Genomic DNA, 22,830 nt, shown 5'->3' on the forward strand with positions numbered 1-22,830 from the left:
TGAGAAAACATTGGGTAAAGGGCAACACACACAGAGAGCGGGCGCGGGTCGGGTCGTGTCCGCCGCGGGAGCCGCGCGGTTCGTTGTATTCACACAGAGCGCGGGTCGGACCCGCGACGGGCCCGCAGCGGCTATCAATGTTGCCAGTTTAGTGACTTTATCCCTAGAAGTGACGGCTTTTGCTTAAATCTTAGCGACCAAAAAAAAGTTTTGATTAAAAAAATTGTTTATCTGGCGACTTTTGGAGTACAAATGAAAACAGTTCTAGAACCAATAATAAGAATAAGAATAATTTTATTTTCTCAAACATGCTCGGAAATGTATGCGTTAATGTCACGAAATGGAGACATGAAGTTTCTCATTTATGGCTCCCTACCACCTCCCTACACAACTTCTTGGCCTAGGCCATGAAGTATGTATGAAAATCCATTATTATCCGCTGCTCTGTTTAAATTTGCTTACTAACATTAAACTGACAAAGGAAAAATTACGAACAGCCAACCACCACTACTCTATAAGCATTTGCGATACTGCGATGCGATACGATGCGAAGCGATGCGATGCGATGCGATGCGATGCGAAGCGATGCGAAGCGATGCGAAGCGATGCGATGCGAAGAGATGCGATGCGATGCGATGCGAAGCGATGCGAGGCGATGCGAAGCGATGCGAGGCGATGCGAAGCGATGCGATGCGATACGACGCGATGCGATGCGAAGCGATGCGATGCGAGGCGATGCGAGGCGATGCGAGGCGATGCGAAGCGATGTGAGGCGATGCGAAGCGATGCGAGGCGATGCGAAGCGATGCGATGCGATGCGATGCGAAGCGATGCGAAGCGGTGCGAAGCGATGCGAAGCGATGCGAAGCGATGCGAAGCGATGCGAAGCGATGCGAAGCGATGCGAAGCGATGCGAAGCGATGCGAAGCGATGCGAAGCGATGCGAAGCGATGCGAAGCGATGCGAAGCGATGCGAAGCGATGCGAAGCGATGCGAAGCGATGCGAAGCGATGCGAAGCGATGCGAAGCGATGCGATGCGAAGCGACGCGATGCGAAGCGATGCGAAGCGATGCGAAGCGATGCGATGCGAAGAGATGCGATGCGAAGCGATGCGAAGCGATGCCAAGCGGTGCGAAGCGATGCGATGCGATACGAAGCGATGCAATGCGATGCGATGCGATGCGATGCGATGCGAAGCGATGCGAAGCGATGCGAAGCGATGCGAAGCGATGCGAAGCGATGCGAAGCGATGCGAAGCGATGCGAAGCGATGCGAAGCGATGCGAAGCGATGCGAAGCGATGCGAAGCGATGCGAAGCGATGCGAAGCGATGCGAAGCGATGCGAAGCGATGCGAAGCGATGCGATGCGAAGCGATGCGATGGATGGATGGATGGATGAAATATTTCCTCACATTGTTTGAGAAAAGCACTATACAAGCCTCGGCCAGAACAGGGATTGCTGAACTCGTTTTATCCGGCCTCGTCTACGACTCGGCCGTCTACCCCGAACTCGTCCCTTACTTCATGGCTTCAGGCAATTATACAGTGCCGCGAGATATATGTGATTAACAAAAAAGTAAAACCGACTCCAAAAAAATAAAAAAAAATAACAATAAATGGAACCGACTACAAAACCCTTCAAAATATTTTCCTAGGTGTACCTACTAGCTCGAAGTCGGTGCCTCAGCACGAGCCAGCATAAATAATTGAAATAAAAAAAACCGACACGCTCTTGGCCGGTTCTTGTTTATTACTTCATCACGTCTAAACCACTGAACCGATTTAGATGAAATTTGGTATACATATAGTTGTAGTCACAGAGATGGACATAGGATAGTTTTATCCCGGAAAATTTGTATAGTTTCTGCGGGATACATTGTATACCGAATTTCATCTAAATCGGTTCAGATGAAGTAATAAAGAAACAGACTTACAAACTTTCGCATTCATAATATTAGTGGGATGGGATTAAAAGTAAGTGTTTTTTTATATTATGTATGTTGTTCGACAGTCAACGTCATAAATAAGTGATCACTTTTTAGGTATAGGTACCTTGTCGCTTTCAGTCGTTACACAATTTCGTATGGTTTATCAAACATGACGTTAAAGTGCCAAGGTACAAAAGTGATCACTTATTTATTACGTTGAATGTACCTACACGATATGTCATTAATTAATTATAATATTTATCTAATTAGTTATCAACATTTTTTTTCACGTAACCCAACCTTTCAGACCGCCAGTGCCCTGTCACTACCAGATTATTGTATTGTTACACAATTTACATAAGTATTCCAAATTTCAAGTCAATCTGACTACTGGAAGTGGTCAAAATATACTTGCAGAATTTGACTACAGACGGACAGACAGACAACGGGACAGGTGAAACTAAATAAAAGGTTGTAAAAAGTAGCCTTTATGTTATTCCAGCTATCTACGTACCAAATTTCATTCAAATGCCGTTTTAGTGTGAAGGAGTAACAAACAAACAAACAAACACACACACACACACACACGCACACAAACTTTCGCATTTATAATATTTACTTATATATAGTACTTGTCAATTTAATTAGCTGTACATGGCTGACAATTATATTTTTATTAGAAAGTTAACAGTGTGGATTTTACTTTATTATTTAAATTTATGTAATGGTTAAGTTACAGAAATAGCGTATCTTTAACTTCCCTTTAAAAAAAGAGCCTGGGTGCCGGTAGCCCAGTAACACACTGTAGATAGGCAATGCTAATATATCAATACTGTGGAGTCAAAGTTATCGATACTATCAAAAATTCGATATATCGTTGCAACCCTACCTGTCAAAGGACGCCGCGTGCGAAGTACAGCCATAAATCGCACGCGGCATCCTTTGACAGAGGCGGCGCGTGTCAAAGCGGCGGCGCGATACAAACACCAGCCATTTGCCGCTCGGCACGGCTGCCAAGTTAGGGGTTTTCCCCTCAAATTTAGGGGGTAAATAACTGGGATGGGGTATTTTTAAGGATTGTTGGGAAGTTTTGCTTTTTATATTTATTTTGTATTTCTTATATTTCACATTATTTCTTGATAAAAAAAATAAAAATACAAAATTATTGGGCCTGGGGTAACCCGATCTAGCCAGTCAAATTTGATGACTCAGCATGATCCAGCAGGATCGTGAGGTAGACGACTATTGTTCCATACCTGCTGGCTCGTGCTGAGTCACCGACTTCGAGCTTTCAAGGGTTTTGCGGTCGGTTCCATTTTTTGTTATTTTTTTTGGAGTCGGTTTTACTTTCTTCTTAAAAAAAATATTTTTATACGTATTAACCTGTTGAACCTAATAAGATTTTGCATTACCTGCAGCAACGCATGCTAAAATGTGGTATAGTAGTTAGGTTATATTAACATATATATGTTTTATCCAAGATAGCTTCCATCGAAAATAGCCTAGTGTGTATTTCTTTTCAGTCGGTTCCATATGGGTATCAAATGAAAGGGCTCGAAAAATAGAATCTTCACACGAAAAAAAATCAAATCCAATGTCGCTGCCATCACAAAAGCAAATGTAATCGTCTGGACCATAGTTCAAAAACGGAACCCGTATAGTTTCGCCATGTCTGTCTGTCTGTCTGTCCGTCCGCGGCTTTGCTCAGGGACTATCAATGCTAGAAAGCTGTAATTTTGCACGGATATATAATGAAAACTATCCCGACAAAATGATACTTATACAATGAAAAAAAAAAAAAAAAAAAAAACATTTTGTGGGTACCTCCCATAGACGTAAAGTAGAGATTTTTTGTATGTAAGTAAGCCGGTGGGTGGAAAATTAAAAAAAAATCTGGATGGTAAGTATATCAAACTTACAATCCTGCCTGATGTCATTATACGACATGTTGCTGTGTGTGTAATCAATCACTTTAATTATTGTGGCACTACCTATACTAACATGTTTTAGGGGGATTTCCAATTAATTATAGCAATTTTAGGGGTTTTTAACTTAAGTTTTAGGGATAAATATTTTTGAGAGTTGGTAACTCTGCGCTCGGCCCGCGCGCTGTTTGTGACGACGGGCGACGGGCGCGGGCCCGCGCACGACCCGCGCCCGCGCCCGCGTTCTGTGTGAAGGCGTCCATATACCGCCATGCAAATACGCCCGTCGCGGGCCCGCGCACGACCCGCGCCCGCTCTCTGTGTGTGTTGCCCTTTAGTAACTTAAATACTAGCTACCTATTAACTTACAAACTTTAATACTTAGATAAATTACTTTAACTACAATAATAACTCATCTACTAACTTGCCACGGTCAATATGAAGTCAATGTAAAGAGGCACTTACGTCCTTTTAAGTCGAGCTACGTAGGCGTCACACCCACGCCAGCAATAATGAACAGCGTAGGACGCAACTGAAAAGCTTGGAATGGTTTAGGGAAAATATACTAACAATAGTTACCCGGGCGATTTCCGGTAAATTAGGGAGGGGCGTTTTCTTCTCTATTCGTATTTTTTTAGATGCTTTGCCCGAAAGTTTTAGAAGATTGGGTTTTGTAACGTTATTAACTTTATTCCGGAAAAACAAACTCGACGCTACATTTCTATAAACAATAGTAGTATGACGATTCGATTATATTAAGGAATCAGTGCCAGTAATAATCAATCTAATAAACCAAATACTCATAAGATGGACTTTTTAAACACAACTACTTCGTTTTTTGGCATTAGAAAAAGGGTAAAAACAATCTTGACGAGTCGACTCGTGTCGTGAATGATCATAATGTCCTTGCTAATTGTTACTATTTGCTGTGACTTATTTTTCAAAAGTGTTTTTCAATAAAAAGACACGTCAAGATCGCTTACAGTACGATTATTTGGAGTTAACACTTGACAAATGGGCGTGCCTTCAGTCAATTTTCAACTTTGAGGTCATACAAATAAAATAGTTTTCACATAATCTGTAAACGTGGGTAGCGGTATACTAAAAATGGCTTTATTCGTATGACGTCAAAGTTGAAAATTGACTGAAGGCACGCCCATCTATCATGTGTTAACTCCAAGTAATCGTACTGCACCTTCTTTCTAATGCAAAAAAAAAACGAATTATACATTTGATCTAAAGAAACGTAAGTGTAGTTATGACTCTATTATCACATATCACGGTGGACATTCTCAGGTCATACGCTAGCAATAATCAGCTGTTACTAAGGAGACAAGCCGACTCAATAAAAAAAAAACAATAGGGCCAAGAAAAGAAGTCACTGTTACTGCTAAACAAACTTATCTTGCCTAGCAACAGTAGCGCTATCGTCGCACCACAGTAGCCACTAAGATACTATGGCAGGAAATTAGTTCCAGTTTTACACACCGATACAACTAGATTTGCAGTCTATACTTCTTAAATCCCCAGTGTAACCGTGTAGGAAAGCGATTGGCGAGCCTCTATTAAACGGCCAAGTTGAAAGAACGGTCTATCCTAGTAAATTGTAAAGGAAGGAGGTTAGTTTAAATCGGTCAGGTAGCATTCGCATACATTCGCATGTTGTACAGTCGGAATACTAATAAGTTCTATTTTTAATTTTGTTTTCGAAGTGCAGTTGGCCTTGATGTCTAGTCTGGGGCATTTGTGAGAGTCTAACTTAATATTGCCGAGTTGGGTCATTAACTATACCTAAGCCATGAATTTGTGCAGCTTGTGGTTGGTCACGTAACATCACAGATATAGATTACACTAGATAACGCAAACACCTCAATCTGTATGAAAACCAACCGTGTCACTTTTTTATATCTTGTGTGACGTCTCAAGAGCGAATTAGCGATGTGAATTCCCCGATATCCGCGCAAAATAGATTTAAGTGCGTCTCCCGCCCGCTCCGTGGGGCTCGAGTCAGTCACTAGTGATTGACATGATTAGTCAGTTAGCGGTCTGTCTTTGTATAGGGCCAGTCGGGGTTCGGACACGCGAAGTAGATGCATTTGCGTAATCTAGTGTAATCTCTGTGCGTAACATTTTCCATGGACGAACTTCCATAGCGTCAGCCTAATTCGTTAATCTTCCAAGTCCATTTGGACTAAGTTTACAGGTCATTGAGAAAACTGCATAGAATCTTCAATTGTTAACTAATCAAAATGTTGAAAATCCTGTCTGTAGCTATATGCTTAAAGATATAATTAACAGCATATCTTACCCAAATCACAGGAAATTAATAAAAATGAGTATTCAGCAGGTTTTCGTGTTGAAGGTTAACGAATTAGGCCGACGATAGGCTTTTCCGTAGAAATAGCCCGCTTTACTATCGCAAGTTGTGCCACCTCGTATGTATGCAAATTAAATAAAAACTTAGCTTCGATTAAACTGAATTCGAAAGGCGTGAAAAATTATCAGTTTGCAAGTGCCACCGTGCCGATACACTGCGAAAACTTCGTAGTATTTCACAATTCCGTCCGTCTATCCCTTTTATACACCGCACCCCGCTTCTTTACAAATAGTACCCTAGGCACTTGCGCCCGTCCATTACATGCTATGTGAACATAAAGCTTGTATGTATACATGTTCTTTAATTCCGTAACTTCGTAGGTTCGCTAGTCTTGTTTAACGGGATAGCACGTTTAAAAGCTTCATGTAAGTGAAGTTGTGTACACAATTAAACAAAATCTAAAAAAATTGAGATTATCTTTTTAATTGTACAGTCAAGGGCAAAGATATCGACACAGCCAAAGTTGCAAAAATATGTACACACAGCCTTAATGTTAAGTGCATAAAGTCGTGTATACATATTTTTGTAACTTTGGCCGTGTCGATATCTTTGCCCTTGACTGTACATAATATAATATTTAAACTGCGGCATTTTTAACTCAGTTATTTACAACCGAGTCAAATTACTTTGACGTTTCGATCACATTGCAGCGGCCGTAGTCACGAGTAGACTGGATCAGAATCAGGTCACAATTGGATGCCAATGTTAGTGTTGACTACATAAAGCACTCTGTTGTTTTATGCTATAAACGCTGCGTTAAACGCAATGCGCTTCATCCCAGCCTATACACGTCCCACTGCTGGGCACAGGCCTCCTCTCAGAACAAGAGGGCTCGGGCCATAGTTCCCACGCGGGCCCAGTGCAGATTGGGAACTTCACACGCACCATTGAATTGCTTTGCAGGTTTGTGCTAGTTTCCTCACGATGTTTTCCTTCACCGCAAAGCTCGTGGTAAATTTCAAATGTAATTCCGCACATGAATTTAGAAAAACTCAGAGGCGCGAGCCGGGGTTTGAACCCACGACCCTCTGTTTGAGAGGCGATAGGTCAAACCACTAGGCCACCACGGCTTTTAATAAAATATGCAATGCGCTTGACGCAAATCAATTTGCATCAGATAAATCTAATTACCAAACATTGTCCTACGCGGTGAGCTCAGCGGCAAACGCAAGCATTATCTGTACCACTAACAGAGTTTACAGTGACCGTACTCGATAGTGACGGCGTAAATTATTTGTAGAGGCGCTGTACAATTCTCCATACAAATTTACGCCACTATCGAGTACGGTCACTGTAAACTCTGGTAGTGGTACTGATACAAAATTGATGTGCGTCAAATGCATTGCGTTCATCGTATAAATCAACAGAGCGCTCAAAATTCCGGCCATAGGCAACTCCTTTGTCTTAAGGGGATCCCATGCCCCAATGACCTTCGATCTGAATTCCTTAGTTTTCTGATGTTTTTTGTAGCTTATTATATTAACAACAACGGCTTTAAGCAATAAAGTATCCCATATTTACTTCAGAGTTCATTGTTTTCGAGATATTTGGCATCAAAGTTGAACAATTTTAGGCCAAAAAACTAGTTTTCTGGCCATAACTTTTGTGTTAATTCGTTTCAAATGAAAACCCTCGACCAGTTTTTAGAGACGTCAAAGACGAACCCAAATATGTAGATTTTGTATATGTTGGATCTTTCACGACAATAGAGATACGAAATAAGTGGTTTTTCTCACAATGGGTCAAAAAATCATACTAAGTAAATTAAGTATTCATTTTTTTTTCGAAATCCGGTAGACAAAAATGGAGATAAAAGATTTGAGAACCAATAGCCGTATTACTTATATTTCTATCTGTAGTGCAAAAGTAGGAGATACGATACTTGTCAAAAATCGATGAAAACCTCTGGTAGCCCCTTAATATATTTTTTACCAAAAATGATACAGCGTTCCGATGGCAATACACTACTATCACGCGAAAGTAGGTATTTTTGTTACGCTTTCACGCATAACGTACTCAACCGATCGTAATGTTGGTACGGAGATAGTTTGGGACCCTGTGAAGGATAGTTTTTATCCCGGAAAATTAGTAGTTCCCGCGGGCACGTGGTAAACCGATACACAATTCATCTTCACAGACGAATTCGCGGGCAACAGCTAGTCGCTCTATAAATCCATTGCAACAAGCACAAAATACAAAGCAAGCATTACCTATTATTTTTCAGAATGCAAAAATTATCTTCAAAATTTCTTTCGCACCTCATCGATAAATAACTCTTATCAAATACCTGTCTGTAATGAATGTCAAATTATATAATTAAAATCGCAGACTGATATGAATCTTTATAATACCCGGTATGAAAATTATGTAAATGCATCAACCATCTAATTAATTAGCAGCACTGTCTTCAATCAAATTTCAATTAAAATCATAGGACGCTGTTTTGCAATACTGAGTCAACCCACTGTCATTTTGCAATACAATTTCAACTGATTAAAATTAATTTCTAAGAGTTGACATTGTATTGCAGAATTAATAATCAGGGTTGACACACTATTACAACACTATTATAACAGCGTCCGTCTCTTTGGTCCGTCTAAAAATTCATAGAGGAAAAACGGGTCTAACTACACTTCCATCTTTACGTTAAGACTGCTTAGTATACTTATTAAAAAAATCTATAATGATACGACCTTTCTCATTGTCAATCGATTTGGATTTTTGGATGTTTGTTACGAATTAACTCAAAAACTAATAGACCGATTTTAAAAATTCTATCACTATTAGAATGCTAAATTATTCCAAAGTGCCATAGGCTATATTCATTACCAGAGAAAATTAGGGTTCCTTACTAAAACTTCAATAATGTAATTCAGTGTAAAAAAGTTGCCATAAATCATCTTTCATCGCATGAACAAAAAAACCGGCCAAGAGCGTGTCGGACACGCCCAAAATAGGGTCCCGTAGCCATTACGAAAAAAATAAGTAATATTTTTCTAAGGATTTCGTATTTTATACGGAATCTTCCAAGTTTAGGTATATTTTATACCTTAGACTGCTATTTACTCATAAACTACTAATAATTCTCAAGCAAACTTAGCCGCTATAGTTTTCCTTGAAAGTTTGATATAAGTACTTACTACCATTCCGATTTTTTTTTCAAATTTTTCCACCCACCGGTTTACATTTTAGAGGGGGTGGGGGGGGACGCTCGATTGTAATGAAAATTTGCACTTAAAATACCTATCCGACGACACACTATAGGGTTGGATGAGAAAAAAAAATCACCCCACTTTACGTCTATGGGAGGTACCCTAAAAAAAATTTTTTTTGAGTTTTTAATTGTACCATTTTGTCGGCATAGTTTACTTATATATCCGTGCAAAATTACAGCTTTCTAGCATTGATAGTCCCTGAGCAAAGCCGCGGACGGACAGACAGACATGGCGAAACTAGAAGGGTTCCGTTTTTGCCATTTGGCTCCGGAACCCTAAAAACGTTCTACGATATTAGAGAATATATCAATAGATACCATATGTCCAACTATATGGTAGTTATGTCACTGCAACTACTTTTTTTACATTTTCAAAGTTGACTAAAATGCCGACTAAAATCAGACCATGTTATCCATACCTTTGTATTAATCCTTATTCAAATAAACAATTTCATATTTAAGACATTCAATACCTGTAGATTACTTTTTGAATTATTCAAATCGGACATTTCATTCAAAAGATATTACGAATTTAAAAATATCAATCTAACCAAAAATGCATTTACTCTACGTAGCTTTTGTAGTTTTTCCCCGACCAGACGTGATGTGAGTCTGTCTGTCTGTGGCATCGTAGCTCTTAAACGGGTGGACCGATTTGAATGCGGTTTTTTTATTTGAAATCTAGCGATGGTTCTTAGACACGTTTCATCAAAATTAGTTCAGCCGTTTTTGAGATATTGCACATTGAAGTGACAAAGTCAGGGGTTTTCCAACTTTTTGTAGGTTAGGTTATTGGGAAATGGAGCTGAAAAATGTGTGTGAAGTGCCCTCGATTAGAGACCTTTTTACAGTTCTGTGCCCAAAGGGTAATAAAAACGGGACCATATTACTAAGACTCCACTGTCCGTCTGTCTGTCTGTCACTAGGCTGTATCTGAACCGTGATAGCTTGATAGTTGAAATTTTCACAGATGTATGTCTGTTGCCGCTATAACAACAAAATATGTAAATACTAAAAACAGAATGAAATAAATATTTAAGGGGTGCTCTTTACGGCAACAAGTAGTTGCTTGAAATAATCACAGAATATTTATTTGTATTTTCATTCACTTTAAAAATAAATAATTAAATTAAAACAGAATAAATATTTAAGGGGGGCTCCCGTACAGCAAACTTGTTTTTTTTGTCAATTTTGCTAATGTCTAATGTTTTATAGGTACGGTACCCTTCGTGCGGGAGTCCGACTCGCGCTTGGCCGGTTTTTTATTTATTTGCCCGTGCAAAGCCGGGGCGGGTCGCTAGTTTATTAATAAACGTGATGAGAGAAACCATTTAGAGATGAATTAGAAATTCGACGATCAATAAGCGTGGAACGTTGGAGCTGGTGGGTCAAGGTAAGGCCCCTGGATATTACCAGGGAGGGCGCTGGGTACAGTCGGCCCCTTGCCTTGATATTTATAAAGGTACACTTTTCTATGCATTTAGTTTGCGGAAGTGGATATAATGTATTTATAGGAAATCTTCTGTGGAGCTGAAAGAAAACGGGTCCTAAAAGTATGTTCATCATTATCATCTCGGCTCGTCCCACTGCTGGGCACAGGCCTCCACTCTAGATTAAAGGGCTTGGGCCGTAGTTCCCACGAGGGCCCGGTGCGGATTGGGAACTTTACACACGTCATTCAATTTTTTCGCAAGTGTGTACAGGTTGGTAAATTTCGGATGTAATTTCGCGCACAAATTCCGAAAAACTCAAAGGCGCGAGCCCAGGATTGAACCTACGACATCTACTTCAGCGCCACTAGGCTGTCAAGTCTTTTCACGTATTGATATGTAGTAGATTGGTACGTGTGAATCCTTTAGGTTTCACTGCTCATTTACATTCACTCATCATCACTTATCACAAGTGTACTTACATCGCACTTGAAGATATGAGGCAAATCCCTTAAACATGAGCACTTACGACCATTATCTATATTTGTCATGCACCAAAGAAGGTTGGTAAACTAAAACTAGACATCCAAAGTGTATTTTAATAGGCATTTCCGGTAAAAACGGCCTCAATAAAACGACCAAATAACTTAAAAAGCATTGTAAAGATTGTGGTGAGTGCATTTGTGCCACTAAGCCGTGGTAACAGAATACATTGCAAATTATACAAGGTCACAAGTGTTTCGATAAACACCTGTTCAACTCTATCCGATGATAAATATAGAGATTACGAATAGCATTGACTGTGTGCTTTTCTTTACTGGTTTGATACTGGCCCTATACTACGAAGTGAAAAACTCGAACTTCGTATGTTACCATCCCACTCCCACTGACGCTTATGACATTTAACGCGAGTGAAAGGGACGATGCGATACGAACTTCGATTTTAGTTTCGTAGTAGCCCCTCTGTCTTTGTTTGTATCATGAAAATTTAGAGACATGTATTTTAGTCTATACCAGGGTTTCTCAAAATTATGGCTCCACGTACCCCTGTTAAAGTTTCTAGATGATAGCGAACCCCCCCCCCCCCAGGAAAGTAATAAAATTGGCTGTTGGAGAAACTAAAAATAAAAAATACAAAAAGACTCCAAAAACCGATCTTAATCATCTTCCTAGTCTTGCAGCCTGGTGGTTTTTGGAGTCACGTAAGCCTTGTCGCGAACCCCCTACCGTCGAATAGCGAACCCCTAGGGGTTCGCGTACCCCACTTTGAGTAACCCTGGTCTATACAATACAACAACTCAACTGTTATACTGGTCAACTGGATATAATAAGTATAAATTTCGGTTAGAATAAATTTAATGATAGAGTACTATACAGATTGGTTTAGGTGACATATGTGCCATAACAATCCTGTTGTTTTAAGTTGTCAATTCCTGAAAAAAAAACATGTGAAACGACGTCCATTATTGTATTTTCAAACTCTATGTCATATGATACGTATGCTTTGTGATATGGCCTCTCAATTCTCATGACGAAATGTAAATTCGTATGGTGCAGGCTGCGAATGTTATGTAAATATCTATGGTGTGTTGAGGTCTTCGATCAACGTGGGATTTACCGGTACCAAATATTATTGGTTTTCTTTGTGCGATTGCGATTCGTTGTGTGCGTTTCGTTGTCTCTGGACATTTTAAAAGCTCTTATTTAACTTTAAAAATTCGTATCTATGTAACTCAAATTACACCTAAAACCTAATTCTAGTGATATGGATTGACTTGAAATTTGGTACTTAAAAAATTTGAAAGGAATAATATACATAAATACACAATGATCAGTTGACGTAAACGACGAACTTTGATCGTGCAATCTACAAATAGCTTTAGGTTAGGTTTTTCTTTAACATCCTGCAAAGTTGTCAATCTCTGAGAAAATTGCCTAATATCAAACGATATGTAATCTATTATGTAATTAGTGTAAACATATGTCAATTGACACGTATTCCTTCAGTCTATTATCATAAAGGAAACCAGGACATTTAACTCAAGTAGTACATATACACATAAAGCTCACGACATTCACCAAATTCCCGGGATCATAATTCGTACCGCACCATGTAGGTAGGTAGGTACAACGCCGCAACGTGAATTGGGTGAAGGTCAGAACTAAAAGTGCGGCATAGCGCAAGAATTTAAGTAAACATTTGTCCTCAAATTAAATTATTAGTGTAGGAATTATTTATATTGAACTAGATATCGTAGTTTATTGATTTGGACCTCCCTATTTTTCCCTATTTATGCCTTAGTAAGCGCGAAGCTTCTATTTCAGCTTGGCCTCTGTCCGGCTGTCTCAGCTCCACTACAGGTGGAGACAAATATAAGAATAAGAATGGTTTATTGGCTGATAAAAATAGATACACATACAGAAACACTATCACACATATCAATTTCGGCCGTTTCGAAAAACTTGTGAGGTCTATTGCTCGCAGAACCACTAGTTTCACTAATAATAGGTACTACACCCACACGTGCTTGGACTAAAGACTGGAGTAAGATCTATACTTACTAAATTAGTTGAGAACTGAGTCATCATCATCAGTCAATAAGTTTTTGTAAAAAAAAATGAATTTTACTTATATGATTCGTAATTATAAATTTGGGTAAATTTATTTCAATGAAAGTGTAATGTAGTACCAAATTTTTAAAATCATGATATATTTGAAGCGTTGCTTGGTATTTTACATAAGTTTTGAGTGTCTTCAAGGCAAAGGGCATCCTCAATGCTTATCCAGAAATTTCAAAAAGTGATCATCATGTCAGCCGAAAGACGTCCACTGCTGGACATAGGCCTCCCCCAAGGCTCTCCACTCAGACCGGTCTTGTGCTTTCCGCATCCAACGCGAAAAAGTGATATCAGTAAATAATTTATATTTACCTAACACTGACTCTCCATAATAACGAGAGAAAGATAATGAGGTATATACGATTGTTATTGCCCCTTTAAATCGCCTATAAATGACATGCAAATCTTGATGTGCAATTGTGCATTCATCGAACCAGGGGGGTTATTACTTAGGTACGTATCATTGCACGTCTTGGTTACTCGACACGTTTCGATCTGAGGCGTACTTATCTACTGTAATTGGCCTCGGCCTCACTTCTCAGAAGTTGGTCCCGTTGCGAGCGGTTTTTCGAACTATATTTCCTGGTCCCACGTTTATCGGTGGTTGATACTGCATTAGAGTATTTGTGGTTGGGGAACAGGTAATAAAGCTCGTCGTCAACAGTTTAGTAACAGAGACGGAGTACGTTTTCAACTGGCAACTGCCAAAGAAGAAATCAAAATTATTCTGTATTTTATTTTATTATCACACCGAGGCTCTTCTCTTTCTTAAACAAAGTAAAGGGCAGTAATGACACTTACGCCCTTATTAACCAAAAGGGCCAGATCGAGCTTGTGATACTACATTACATGCGTCGTTTGCGCCTGTCACGCCTGCGCTTAATTGCCGGCTGCGTTGCGCAGGGTAGGGTCACCCACCAGATAAAAAAATAATATAAAAACTTCTCGTATTTGTTTCCTCTTGCAGTCTACCAACGAGATGGATGGACCTGGTTAAATTAAAACCACAGGTTCCTGTGGATGTACGCCGCTTCCAACTGAAGCAACTGGAGGTCTATGGAGCAGGCCTTTGTCCAATGATGATATTCAGAAAATATTGAACGTATGGTTAGAGCTCCCACACAAAACTGCGATGCGATGCGACGCCGCATCACAGGAACTAACGATGCGAATTGCTGCGATACGATTTCGTGCGGCAAAGCGTTAGTGCAGGTCACCATACTTAATATGCGTATATCATATGGCAGGAATTCGCAGGAATGCGCGTTGCGAATCAGATCGGAAGTTTTTGCGATGCGTCCTGCGCGAGCTCGCAGATTTTTACGATGCGATGCGAATTCGTAGTTTTGTGTGGGAGCCCTACTCGGCTCTGAAGCGTTCGGAGAACAATACGATAATCTATTGGAAAACGGGATTTGGCCGAGTTGATCTTTGGCGGCGTGTTAGTATTATTGAATGAGACTGTGGAATAATTTAAGAGACAGCGAACTGTGATGGTACCCATCGAGCCATTATATTTTAGAAACCTTACGATAAAAGGATTAGAAGACCGTATAAAACTAATTTCGAATATTAAAACAGATGATTGGATTAGTTTGACCAAGTATAAACATACACGTAAATAGTGACGATTTGTCAAATACAAATTCTTCAAGAACATCTACAGAGGTGTAACCAACCTTGCTCTATTTTCTGCTGAAATAATAAAAAAAATATGGAATATGCAAAGTTTTACAGTCTTGATCTTGAAGCGATTCGCAAAGAAACATGTTCTGGTCTTCTTGGACTTTTATTGGAGTTAAATCCTTGCACCACAGATAACATATTGCATGCATCTTACCATACTGTAAATATTATGATCGATACCCGGTAGCATTAAATTATAGTATTTGCTCTTCATTATCTCGGGGACTCATACAGTCACCTGCATTTATATCTGTCACAGTGGAGTGTGCAACCTATATCTGACACGTCCTTCCTGCCCTAAAAATAGAGTCGTGTCAGATATTAACGCACGCTTTGTTTGTTAGATATTGATGCTAGTCACTGTACAAGTCGGAAGTTAAAAACAGGAAAAAAACCGACAATATCGCTTCTTTTGCTAGCCGTCCTGAACTGCTAAAAGCAGTCAGCTCAAAGTTGAGCGCACTCTTTAGCATGTATGCAAGCATCTTTGTTATTGCCGCTGTTACAATTTAATGTCATTTTAAAAGGCGTTGTGACTCAGCCACCACTTGAGTAGACACTTGACGAAAGGGCTTAATTCCACTAGTGCGTCTTAAATGTCGAGCTAATGAGTTGGAAGGTAGAGTCTGGAATTAAACGCAGCAATGGTTGGTATTACGCCCTTTTGGTCACCCCTCACCTAATAGGTTGGATATACAATGTTGAAGAACGCTTTTACGACTCAGATATTTTGCATCCGCCTAATGATGGTTCCTTACTGTAACAATTATTATCTTGTTTATAAACCGTTTCAAGAGGTAATATAATAAACTGTTAGGCTATTAAAACTTCCATCCATGAGATCGTATTGCGCTGTGGTACTTGTAGTAAAATTTCAGCTATGCCATGAATTGAAGTTGAATGGTATAAACATTATGTGTTTATTTCTTACATAGCTCCCGGGCTTTCCTGTACTGTTCTAAAAAGATGTGTGAAAATATAGAGACGATGTTACATGACCTATTTTTATTTTTATAATTTTATAGCGTAAACCAAGATAGATAAATGGCTACAAAAAGAGAGAAGAATCATGAGAAAGTTTATAGATACGTAGCAGACCGTTGCTTGCTGTATTGTACGTATTGAGCCAACGTCGGCCAACGTGAGACATTCTATGAGCATAATGTATTTCCATGCCACTCTAACACATAGCCCCGTTCCTCAGATTTGTCAACGTTGGTCCAACTTGTAGAGCGAGCAGTAGGTAACGCTTGTTCCTCTGCTCGGACCAGGGTTTCTCAAATTGAGAACACATTGGAACTTACCAGTGAACTTTTTGCAGTTCCCACAATTCTTAACAATATTATTAGCTCTGTAGTCGTAGCTTCATCACTATTACCTTCAGACATTGGCTACACAATTGAGCTACTGCTTAAGTAGCGTAGTAGAAATAAGCAACCTGAGATATGGGTGCATAGGAGAAATTCGTGTCTGTACTCCTGTCAAGTGGTAGTGTAGGGGCATGGCACGCAGCACGGAGTGCTGTGGACCTGGGTTTGATTCCCAGCGCTGGTCTCTTTCAATTCTTATTCTTTTCTGGTATTATCGATTTTGGCTAGACACTCATTCTGGTATCAGATCAGTATCAGTCCTTCATTCTGGTCAGAATGACGACCGAAATTACCGTGACCCTCTCACTCAGACTGATGGTCCAACTGATGAAAAATTAAATGTTTTCAATGATATTCGTCACTCCGATGTGAACGAAAGAAAACCAGAATGGACTGAACTGACGCCAAAATGAGCGGTAACCGAAGTCTTAGGCCCAGCACACACGGTGAAACGCAACTGCAACGAAAACCTTTTGAAATTATTGGTTTGAAACCAGTTTCAATCGTTTTCCACACACGCCGCAACCACAATGTGATAAAATTATTCACAGTCATTTCCGTTTTGAGAACAGACGTCTACAAAATGTCTAGTTCATGTGATGAAGAAGTTGTGGTTCTGTATTTGCATCTTCGACAAAGGTGGCGTAAACGAAGAAGTGTGTGGGTGGATGCATCCCTACATTGAGAAGAATATCAACTGCCGTATGTTTGTGGCTGCCAAAGAATTACAAGAAACTGATAGATTCATGGATTGTTATCGTATGAGCAAAAGTCAACTTCCAACACAAATTTAATGTTTTTACCTTAGCCATTTTATTGCGCCGAAAAAGACGCCAAGCCGATGAAACGCAAACACGAGTTTACTGCACGCCGGTTTCAACGCAACTGATTTGCAACGCGTTTCAAACCGGTTTTTCAACTGGTTGCGTCATGTGTGGTCTCTCAAAGGAGTATGGCATATACTCAAATGAAACTCAAAAGTAACTAGTTGCGTTTCACCGTGTGCTGGGCCTTAGAAGGAACAACTCAGTTTCAAGCCAAGTGTGACTCTACGCTAGTTTCTGGTAAGAGCGTTCGCATCGCAATGGCTGTGGTATTTAACGTATCTTTTGCATCTCGTAAATTACAGGTTAAACGCCCTGCGTGATAGATACATTATAAATAAGATGGGATTCAGTGCACAGGGTACCGTTAATATGGTAAGTATCTAGGATGTTAAGTAGCACGTAAAGTGTAGCGTGGAACTAAATAAATGTTAGATTTAACAAGTTCGCTCGCTGCATCCTTTGTACGATGTAGTCGATGTAAATTATGTGATTTGAAATAAATCTGTGGAGTAGGTTAGGTACTTAGCTGGAAGAAGGAAACATAACTTTTTTAACGAAGATTATTCTACTATTATAAATTCTGTTTTCTGTGCAGTTTCTTTTTACGCAACGTTAATAAAATTCACGGTTTTGGGAATTCCCACGGTTTTTTTTTTGCGAAATTACGAAATTTTTATTCAATTGCTAGTCTGAAACATCTTTATTAGCTCATTTGCCATCTTGTTTCCAACTTGTAAAATTCCTCGCCACGCTACAATACCATTGAGTTGTTGTGTAACGAATTATCTACAACGGATTCATAGATCATTTAACATTCCGCTGAGGGACGTGAATTTCCTATGATTTAAACAGTAATTTGGTTCAAAATTACACAACAGTTCGGCATCATTGCGTGTATGATTTATGTATTTTCATATTTTGACTTTCTGATATTTACACACTCGTGTTTGCATTTTATTTAGCGGAACACGACATGTGTTTTTTCGATCTTTTTAACACATTCGGCCCCAGTAACACCTCAGCAGGGCTACTACGAAACTCGAAGTTCGTATCGTACCGTCCCTCTCGCTCTCGTATTAAATAGTATAAGTGTCAGAGGGACCGCACGACACGAACTTCGAGTTTCGTAGTAGCCCTGCTGAGACTTTTTAGTTCTTACTCCTATGCCAGTGACACGTATTTGTGACTGCTGTGGGATATACGTAGGCATAGCGTAAGAGCTCAGTGGATCATTGCCGGGGCTGAACATGTAAATGGGCGCCATTTTCTATTGTTTTAAAAACAGTTCACCTTTGACAAGCAGCGCGGGCCCTGGGGTAGAGCAAGAGGAGCGGTGGGTCTAGGCGACAGATGGCAAAGGGCGCCATTTTCCAGTTTCCAGTGCAAAATAAAATCACAATGGCGCCTTTTGAGAGATGCGGAAGCGGTGTAGACAATCTCACTCTACCTTGATCAAGGGCTAGAGTCGGCGCTGTTGCTGTTGATATGTAGGGGCAGTGGCGTAGCGTGGACATCTTTCTACTGTTAGAATCATGTTTCTCCCCTAATCTTTGACTTTCAAAAGGAATAAATGTTTCTACACGCATCGATTGAGCCGTCTGGGGCGGTGCGCCTCCTTGGCTCCCCGTAGGTTCACTTTACGTTGTTTGATCAAAAATATTATGCGCCATATCAGAGCAAAATTGTGTAAAATTCGGTCGCACGAATGATTAATACTCTTCGTTTTTAGTTCAGCGTCATTATGACATGCGTTGATTGATGCATGTTTACAACTGAAGGCTCGAATTATGCAAAAGGTGACTGAACCTATCTCAGTTATCACAACAAATTAACCCCAGATAACTCGACTTTGACCCGCAGTTAAGTTATTAGTTAGCCGACCAATAAAACTGCTCTTTTTGCAATAACGTGCTCACTATCTCGGTGAAACACTCGTAAACTATATTTTTCTGATAAACTTGTTTTTCGCGACGATATTATTATATAGATAATAAACACTTATGTAGACATAATACGGGGGCACCGCTGAAATATTTGGGTAAGAAACGTGAATGTTGAATGAGTGTGATTATGAGATATCTAGTCTATAGACCGGGCGTACCTTACCTACTCAATTTTTTTGTGTGAGCCACAAACAAGTGTAAAGTGTGTTCAAATATAGCAATGGCGCCGCAAGCCGTAGCAAAAAGATTTAAAAGTCAAAATGTCGAAATATAAATTTTATACCTTCCAGGGGTTCCAGGTGGGCCACTTAAGCTAGAAACACACTGACGCCGGAGACGGAGCGGTGCGGCGCGGCGCGCTTATTTCCCGCGCGGTATTCTGTGTGCCCTCTTTCATGTTAGCTCGAATATTACAACCGGTACCGACTCCGCGCCGCACCGCACCGCCCCGGCACCGCTCTCTTTAGCTTGAAACACACGGAGCAGTGGCGGGGCAGTCCGGCGCGGCACGAAGGCGGTACCGGTTGTAATATTCGAGCTGACATGAAAGAGGGCAGACAGAATACCGCGCGGGAAATAAGCGTGGCGCGGTGTTCTGTGTGCCCTCTTTCACCTTAGCTCTAATATTACAAACGGTACCGCCTCCGCACCGCGCCGCACCGCTCTTCCTCCGGCGTCAGTGTTTCTAGCTTTTGTGTTTCGAGTTTTACAGAAGCTCAGTAGGGCCGCAGCTTGAGTATATCTGCCAGGTTCCCATGGAAATGCTATATTATCATACTGGCCTTTGGTTTGGCTTTTAATTATTCGACCCCTCAAAGGATAGGCAAAGGGTATATATAATATCCACACATCCATGGCTGTACAATTTTTTCTTTCTTAAAAATCTCTTGACCATGATGCCAATGTTCGTTGTCAAATTATTAATCTAAACACAATCTAAACATCTAACGGACTGCATAGAGTACTACTAGGAAAATTTAGTGGTGATTTGTAGGATAGGCACTTTCTTCATCCTTGCTTACTAATTTTTAACAATGTAATAGAGAAGTTCTAAATAAATTGCTTCAATCTTTGGTAAACTACATTCATAAACCTTATCTTATTTTTTATTCTTCATCATCATCATCTTATTCTTATAAGACTAATAATGATTTACACTATTTATTAACTAAATCTTTTATCATCTCTACTAATCTTATGAAAATTAAGAATCATATTTACGTAAACGTAACTAACAGACATTTTATTCTTAGAAGATTCTAATAAGAATTTACCAGTTTATCTATCGTCACTTGTCAGACGTCCGTTCCCGCCTTGCTCACACAAGACCCGCCTTAAATATTCAGCAGTTTATTCAAGCTTGTACGAAGAAAGTTGTCATAACAACGAATAGGACAAGATAAAAGGAAAGGGTAACAAAAGGTTTGGGAGGGGGGGAGGCTTTGTTCGGGATTGATAAGCCTTCGCAATAAGGCGCGGCGCCTACTTGCACCGGCGAATGGGGGGTACTGTTTTATACGGCTTTGGATATGTCACGCCTACGACTAGATACGTAGGACAGCTAAGAAATATTTACGTTGACTATTATAGTCTATATTCAGTAGACTTACCTGTTTTCTTTTCAAAGGTAGCGTGTGTTTGAGGATGGGCGCGAGCGGCGGCGCGTCGTCGCGCGCCTCCAACTCGTCCAGCAGCGCAGCGCATTTTTCCTTCTCCTGTTCCTCGTCGGCCACCAGCAGGAAGCGCCGCCACCGCGCCGAGTCGAACCCCCAGTGGCAGGTCCGGTTCTCGGTCGCGTGAGAGTGGCAGACGAACTTGCGAGCGCTGTACATCGCCCGGCATTCCAAACATTGCACTAAATTCAAATCCGCGGCGAACACTCCGCGCGCGCCGCCGAAGCACTCGTGGTAGACGCGGAAACCCGGCAGTTTATGCGGACGGGAGCTGTGCGGAGCGTGCAACAGAGCCGCACATAGGCGTTCTGCGTCCGTCTGCGTGATCAGCCCGCACGAGGGCGCCGACCGAGGCAGCACACTCGTGGATTTCAACTCGTGCAGCTGCTCCGGTGTACACCGCGAACAGTATATTTGTAATTCGTCGCACACTCTGTTGATCTGTTCCAAGCTAAAGTCTGTGAGCACGGAGGTGAGGATCTGGGGAAGGCAGAGGCGCCGCTCGCCGCCCACGCTGAAGCAGGAGATCGGCTCGCCCTCGAGCAGCGTCTCGCCGCGCTCGCCGAGCACCGGGTCGGGCGCGAGCAGGATCAGCGGAGCGGCGGGCGGCGGCGGCGGCGGCAGCGGCGGCGCGCCGCGCGTCTCCGCCCGCCCGCAGCCGGGGCCCTGCAGGCTCCGCGGCGCGCTCGCCTGGTACGTCTTCAACACCGACGTTATATGAGGGGTCACTACATCCATTGTCGCTCGCCGCCGCGGGGAACGCGCATGTCACGGGCTACCGCGCGCCGGCACGCACGCCGCGCTCCGGCCGCGACCGACACATGTCTGCGAGTGCCGAGCCGTCGCGACGACCGGGCGAGCGCGCCCCGCGCCGGCGTCCCCGCCCCGTCGCCGAACACACACCCGTGCAAAAATACGCAAATAAACGGTTCACATTGCGGATTTATTGGTCGTTTCGACTGGATATTCATGTGGCACACTTCCCTGGTTAGTATCGGAGCCTCGGATAAACAACTCGCGATGTGAGTAGTCCGAGAAGTGAGTACAAAATTGTACGTAATAGATGCGAGCCGCAGAGACGGGGGCGTGGATTCCGGCGACCGGCCGCAGTCAAAGCAGCAGACGGATGGCTCGGCTACTGGAGAGTCTAGCCAGCCCCCGCCCCGCACCGCCCGTCGCCGTGTCACGTGACCGACCTTCCCGTCAAAATATCCAGAATGGCGGCGCGAACTGAGCCCGCCCGCCTCAAAGAGTATAGAATATGTAGAGCTCTACCACTCTACATTACAATATTTCGCACAGAGAATGTTATAACTAGCTCGCTATTCAAATTAAATATTCCTCTGAGAAGACACACTGTATTTTGTTACACGTGGTTGCGTGATACATTATACATTTCTATTTAGGAATTTTAAAAAGGTTGTTGTTATCGTGACCCCTTTTCCTCAAGTCAGTCTCTGATTTCAATGTATTTAAATAAGATTAGCATATCCTGGCCTGGCAGACAGTCAATGACATTTGCAGGAAAATGCTTCCACATAATTGTTCTGGGAGTAAGTAAAAATGTACCCACCTAAATTAAAATATTAAATAAGAGAAATAAGATAAGGTATTGATTTTTTAGATAAACGATTAAAAATCACAGGTCAGTAGGATCACTATGCAAGTGTTTACTTATTTAAAAATATCGATGATAATTTGTATGTAATACAAAGAAGAAAACGATAATTTAAGGTAGTTTCCAACCGAAATCATGTTTGGAACTGATGGCGAAACCGAATTTCTGTTTGTTTCAATTTCAATCGAAACCGAACCCGAAATTTTTAAATTAGCACAG

At 41.2% G+C, this 22,830-nt stretch overlaps 1 protein-coding gene across 1 annotated transcript in view; it reads right to left on the reverse strand.

Moving 5' to 3' along the window:
- Nucleotides 1–22,169, reverse strand: part of LOC141441334 (ski oncogene-like) — a 116,688-nt gene extending 94,519 nt beyond the window's left edge. Inside the window, exon 1 of the mRNA XM_074106038.1 lies at nt 20,931–22,169. Within this exon, the coding sequence (XP_073962139.1) occupies nt 20,931–21,731 (801 nt within the window). The 5' untranslated portion in view covers nt 21,732–22,169. The remainder of the gene's footprint in view (nt 1–20,930) is intronic.
- Nucleotides 22,170–22,830: the final 661 nt, after the last annotated feature.

This window comes from Choristoneura fumiferana, chromosome 23 (genome assembly GCF_025370935.1).
Source record: "Choristoneura fumiferana chromosome 23, NRCan_CFum_1, whole genome shotgun sequence".
Lineage (NCBI taxonomy): Eukaryota > Metazoa > Arthropoda > Insecta > Lepidoptera > Tortricidae > Choristoneura > Choristoneura fumiferana.